This window comes from Myripristis murdjan, chromosome 7, assembly GCF_902150065.1.
Source record: "Myripristis murdjan chromosome 7, fMyrMur1.1, whole genome shotgun sequence".
NCBI lineage: Eukaryota > Metazoa > Chordata > Actinopteri > Holocentriformes > Holocentridae > Myripristis > Myripristis murdjan.
The window spans coordinates 28,561,030-28,567,394 of record NC_043986.1 but is presented as its reverse complement, the minus strand read 5'-3'; the positions used below and the strand labels follow the sequence as shown (position 1 = coordinate 28,567,394).

At 39.3% G+C, this 6,365-nt stretch overlaps 1 protein-coding gene across 2 annotated transcripts in view; it reads right to left on the bottom strand.

Moving 5' to 3' along the window:
• Positions 1-6,365, bottom strand: part of LOC115362452 (voltage-gated potassium channel subunit beta-2-like) — a 64,112-nt gene continuing 57,747 nt past the window's right edge. For both annotated transcript variants that reach the window (XM_030056380.1, XM_030056381.1), the window contains one exon: positions 1-4,242. In XM_030056380.1, the coding sequence (XP_029912240.1) occupies positions 4,153-4,242 (90 nt within the window). In that variant the 3' untranslated portion in view covers positions 1-4,152. The remainder of the gene's footprint in view (positions 4,243-6,365) is intronic.

Below are 6,365 nucleotides of genomic sequence, written 5' to 3'. Positions count from 1 at the left end.
TAAAGTCAAAATGTTTTCTTTATAGCATTTGTTTCAATTTTTACAAGTTCTCAGGCTTAACATATAACCATAGCTTCTGTCTCAATCACAATGCAGTAAGCAATGCTTGCAAACAAAACAAAACAAAATGTTTAAAAAAAAAAAAAAAAAAATCAATCAATCCAATATATACACTCTTCTAGACTATATAGATTACAGAGTATCCGATTTAGAGAAACTGTAAAAGTACAAGTAGCTAATGGACTTATAATACATACTCCCCTGCTGCGGATTATTTGTGTGGGTTAGAAAAATAAGACCATGAAATAACCTTGTGCATTTTCTGTTTTTGATGCTTGAAATGTTAGATTACTATGTTAGGATACAGATTAGCATACAGTTGTTTGCTGTTATAGTAGCTTCAACAGACCAAAATGGTTGTGTGTTACTTAGTGTCTTCATAGCTAGAAATGTTCAGCTGCCTTGACCAGTGAGGGACCATGTGAAGGAATTGAAGAGATGATTATCGATGGCATAGTCGTGACTTTTATCTGGATTATATTAGTTTCTATGTGCCATGCCTTGTAGCTCCCTGGACCAAGGGGGCGATAACCAGTGTTTTGGGGGTAAAAAAAAATGAGACATGCTACAAACATTCTGCCATTCTCAAGTTCAACCAAGAGGGGAGTCACACTTGCACATACAGAGACCACCACCATGTACAGTATACCACACGTTGCCTACAAGTTCCTCATCATGATGGAGCTTTGGTGAGTGGAAAACTTCAATAGCATTTGCAAACAAAACAAAGCAGTAAAGACAGATTTTATAGAGACATTTCCATACAACCATGAATGTGCAGTCAGTTTGAGTGCTTAGTTTCATGCCAAGTTTAAACAATTACAGTATCTAGAAACCCCACATGTCCTCCAGGCCTCTGTGTTGAGCTGTTAGGTTAAGCTGTTCTGAAAGCGCATTCATCATTGGTCTGATAAGATTAACGCTCAAGTCACTCATATCTATGGCTGGGAGCTGCGAAGCTGATGGAGGTCCTCCACAGTAGCTCACATGCCCACACATGCCCATCTCATGATTTTACAGTCAGCCACAGGATTTCATTTGTCATATTTAACGCTTTCACCAACTTACACAGCATCTTCAATTTCAAAAATGTACCTGACAAAGACAAATGGGTACAAAATCAAAAAAGGGAATGTGTTTGGCTACAAAGGCAGACTCAGAATGAGCTCCAGAAGCAAGGCGAGCGCTCAGATGTTGTCAGCTTGTCACAGGACAGGGTGCGAATGCCCACAACTGTTCGCATCTCATGTTTTTGTCTCTGGGGAAAGTTGCCCTGAGGTATGACATCTTAAAAAACCTTGACGTAAAACAAGTCTGCGTTTATGCCATGCATATATGCTCTAATAGCATGAAATAATCGTGGCTCATTTAGTGTTATTCTGCTGCAAGGCATTTAACATGAGGCATCTAATACCTGCAGTGAGGGATAATTCCACCTTCAGATTTGCTTCCATTGTTATACCGAATAAACCTTTGGTGTTAAACGCATCTCCAGAGTTTGTGTGATGAAGTGTACCCATTTTCACTCCTGCATCTACTTCTACTTCGGGTACCCCTGAGCAGGGGGGTATACTTTTTGGTTTACATGTGTAGATGAGAAGAGCAATAGCGAGCAGAGCAAGAGAAATAAATGAGATTTGTACCTTGTGACTTGCATTAGGGACAACCGAGGCTACTGTCAGTAAGGAGATTTGTACCTGTGCCTCCTTTACAGCTGATTCCTCCCTGTACGATTGTCAAACACTGATACAAAACAGTGGGTCTAAAAAGAAGCCACTACTCTTTGATTCATAGACTGATTCATACACCAAAACCTGACATACAAACAAACAAATCTGACCTTAACTTTACTGTGTTCACGACAGCTATGTTTGGCCAAAATATGCACAAAATAAGAAAAAAAAAAAAAAAAAAAAAACACTTAACAAGAAAAGGACCCAGGAAGGGCAAGGGACATTGACAGCAGCCGCTCTTTAAACAGTAGTTAAGCATTTTAGGGTGGAGTTTTCCTTTAACTGATGTGACACATGCGTTCTTCCTTACAGTGAAGCATGAGAATGAGTGATTGCTTCGCCTGAAGAGGGTGCCAAAACCCAAGAGAAAGTGCTATAGATGAATGCAGCTCTGAGACATGGGAAGCCACCACACTAAATGTAGTGATAACACACTTTACCTACAACCACAGCCATCAAATATCAGTTTTCATCAACAGCTCTGTCAGCTCACCAAAACAGGACTCCACCTTGAAGTGAAACACTTACAGCAGCAAAAGAGGCTGCTGCACTTTTGTTTCCGATATTCACATTTCCCCCACACCATCTAAGCCACATTAAAAAGACGTCAAGCCTCATAATGCTCTGTATATCATCTTTAGCAGCACGCATGACATGGTGCATGGAGACCACACAGCTTATGGAGCTCTCTTTCATCAGCACAACAGCAGTTCTCCAACCAGCTTAGAAGCAAAACTCAGTGCATTTCTACAACGCAGTAAAGCATGATGTACATGTAAATTTAAGCAGTCTCATATGCTGTGTTAGAGTATAAAGGGATTAGTGGTGTCTTTGGCTTTGACAGGAATGAGCACGTTTCTTGTCATATGACAGAAATGACGGAAACCCATTCTAAAATGCAAGACACTCATTCAGACACATCCAGCTGTAGACACACAGACACATATTTAGCTTTACAGCAAGTTATTCTTTTCCACACAGACAGTACAGTCAGAAAAGTGCTGTGCATGCCTAAAAAAACTGTCTTGATTGAGCCATTTCATCTCCTCAAAATTCAACTGTTTTTCCAGGTGTGTGGTTAAAGGAGGGTTCCTTTGTTGGATGGGGCTAGAGGCCCAGCAGCTGCCATGCAGGGCTCAATCTGCACAGAAATGAGCCTATGGTGGATTTTGAACTTTCTATGTTCAAAGTCAAAGCAGGTCTGCATCAATATGTTGTATTTTTTCTGTCCAGAGATATGCATGACAGCAGGGTATCATATCTGAATCAGACAAACAAAAAAAATATGCACATGAAAAACTCTTCTGCATGTGGAGGAGTCTAATGTGAGAATATGCTCGTGGCTATGGTGGAAACACTGGACCATCACTGCTGTCAGCTTGCGCTGCACTGTGCCCCTCTGTGTGACATAACCGCAATGCTAGTGTGCTACTTTGTGGAAACTGTCTTGTGCAATAACGGATGGAAATGTTAAAAGCACTTAACGCAACATAGCCATTATTGGAAGTGACAAGAGTTAGTGGAGGCGCTCTGTAGAGGCCATTACTTGGTTTGTACATGGCTTGGAGCAGCAACTTTAAGGAACAGACCATTTGTACAGTTGTGGCAAGAACAGAACAGACATTGATGATGCGCAAAAATAGAAATGAAACACGCCTGTGTGACTGAACAAATTGATGCACCTAAAAAGCTTACTTTTCCAAATGTAACCTACTGTTACGGCTGACAAAGCAAGCCTGTTTGTCCGTAACGTTAAGTGGAAAATGCATGACCACATTATGCTTTGTGCATGTGTTACACACCGTGGGTTTACAAAACCTGTCAAAATTTTAATCAGTGGCATGACACAGGATGCTGCAAAGAATATGTTGACACTATTCTTCATTGTCTGTCTGCTGTTGCCTTGGCATGTTGCAGTCAGATTTGGTATAGCTTTCTAAAGTGCATCAATGATTCAGCTAATGGGAACATGGCAAAGTGTTTCATTGTTTTCTGTGATCTTTTTCTGTTTCTTTTTTTCCAGCTGAGAGGCAATTCAACTTATAAAAACTGTAATGCATATTCTATAACTTGCAAGTGTTAAATAGGGGACAATACAGAGCAAACTTAAATGTCTTCAATCATATGCCTATGTGTGAATCTGGTTCCTTGAAGAATGGGGCATTCTCTGCTTGCTACCCCTGCTGCATCTCTTTGGGGAATTCTATTCATTGTTTTCTATTCTGCTCAATGCTTGTTACACTCTGTCAAATGGCTATATGTTTCCTATGTGCGTTGGTGTATCTCATTCATAAGCAGCTGGCGCAAAAACAGAGGCTGATCTCAAGCTCCAGTTGTTGACGGCCCCCCACTGGTGCTTCTAGGATCTGTAGTCCTTTTTACTGTAGGGCTTGTTCCCCAGGATGCTATCCACCTCATGCACAATGGACGATGATAACTTTGGAAGGACCTGTGAACAGAGAAGAGTGGAGGGAGTCCATGGAGTCAACTATAAGTCAGTGAACTTTTTGATAGATAGGGACTAATTTGTTTTTATTATATCCCTGAAACAACATGCCAAATATTCAAGACCCCGAGAGGTGGAGCCGTATTGATTTTGGTGACCCCATGACCTTTCCTTTAGTGCTACCTTCAGGCCAAACTTCCATTACGTCAACACAATAACTAACAGTTTATATTTGATTTTTTCAAAGCTGGGATAGGCTCCAGCATCCCCTGTGACCATTACGAGGACAAGCGCTTTGGAAAATGAATGAATGAATCTTGACATCTAGTTGAGCTGACCTCCCAGAAATCATTTAATTGGCTTAGTGGAAGTAAATTGCTCCCGGTCCAAATTATACTTGAAAATGATTGCAATTTTCTCTGCAAAGATGCAGTGCTCTCTATGCAAATGTAACAATCTATTAATAGAGTTATTTTATTCTCTCTGAATTTAACAGTCTAATACGTGCACCTCAGTCAGAGCAGAATAACTTTGCTGACCAGCCTGATTGAACTTAAAACCCTGGAGACTAAATGAACATTCAGAAGTGGAGTCCAAACGGGAATGTTCATCCTGATTTGTGTCTTACAGGTAATATGGTTCATTTTGAGAGCAGAGGGAGCTTTGGTCTCAGAAAAGTTGAATCCCAGTTCTCACATCTGACAAGCGAACCGATCTGAGAAACTCACTGAAACTGTTTTCACTTTGTTTCCAATTGATTCCCAGGTTCTGTACATACCGAGGTGTGCCATCTCTCCAGCTAATGAATGATGTTTCCACAGTTTGTGACACTGTGTAACAAGACATCACAAGATTTGTCTCGTTTTTCTTTATGTATATCATCAAAACTAAAAAAGTGAAATTCTAGTGAAATTCCTGTTGAAATTCTTCCATTGTTTTGGAATAACTTTAGAATGGTAACTTGGTTGTCAGCTGTTATATTATCATAGATTTTAATGGAGGGTACTTTAGCCATATGAGCCTAATGTCATTTTGAGTCAGAGCACCATTAATCAAAAATAATAATAATATACTATAATACTGGAGATTGCACATTTACATGAAATTCATTAAAAGTTTGTAACTGCTACAGGTAGTTCAGTTCATCTGAAACTAGGTTTTACCCGATGAGTCATTTATTACATCTCATAACAATTAGTCATCACCCTCTTGCTACCAAGGACACAGTCAGCAGCGAGAGATAAGCACACTAAGACTGATTTTGGAAGAAATAGAAAGAATAATTAGTTGGGTGTGCAGAAGCATTGGAATATAGGCTAAAATATTTTATTCACTACAGATCACTCATGAAATATGTTTTTTTATTTTCAACGTAGTATTTTGTAATACTGAAATAACAATACGTCTATATTCATAAATAAAGCTTTGACTTTGGAAATTAATACAAAATGTACTTTTTAATCTTGGCTGCTTTGACACTTGATATTTACTCCTTGATGATAAAGTGAACATCGGGCGTTCAAACTAATTGTGCACTATTTGTCAACTGTAAAAACTCAAAATTCAATTGAACCCTTTCAAAAGCAGTGGTCATGATGAAAATCACATTCTCTAATTAGTAACACACACATGCATTCTGTAGACAAAGAAATAAAAATTGGAGGAGGCGATGCTGAACAAACAGGCTCTATGCCCAAGAGAGAAGAGAATTCCCCGTCTGGCTAAAAATAGCAGAGCTTCCACAACCTTTGAAAAAAAAAAAAAAGCGCAGAAATCAAATTAGGCAGATGTTGCTCCTGACCGCACAGCCAGTTCAGCTGAAGCTGCTTCATTTGTCGCCTTTGGGAAAAGACACAGCCTGACCTTATTAACTTGTTAAATAATGGAAATTAATGAAATTATGTGCACCATAAGCTTGCTTTTGCTAGAGAACAGGCTTTGATTTTGACTAATGTTTTTGCTCTGTTTGTGCAGAGAATTCTGGAAAGGAGGGAACATGTGACTCGTGTCCTGACAAGAAACAAAATTTAAGCTATATGTTTTTAAGGTGAATGCCAATATTTTATGGATTAAGCTACTAAAGGCCATTATTTTATGCCAGTATTCAACACTTTAAATTAGACCAT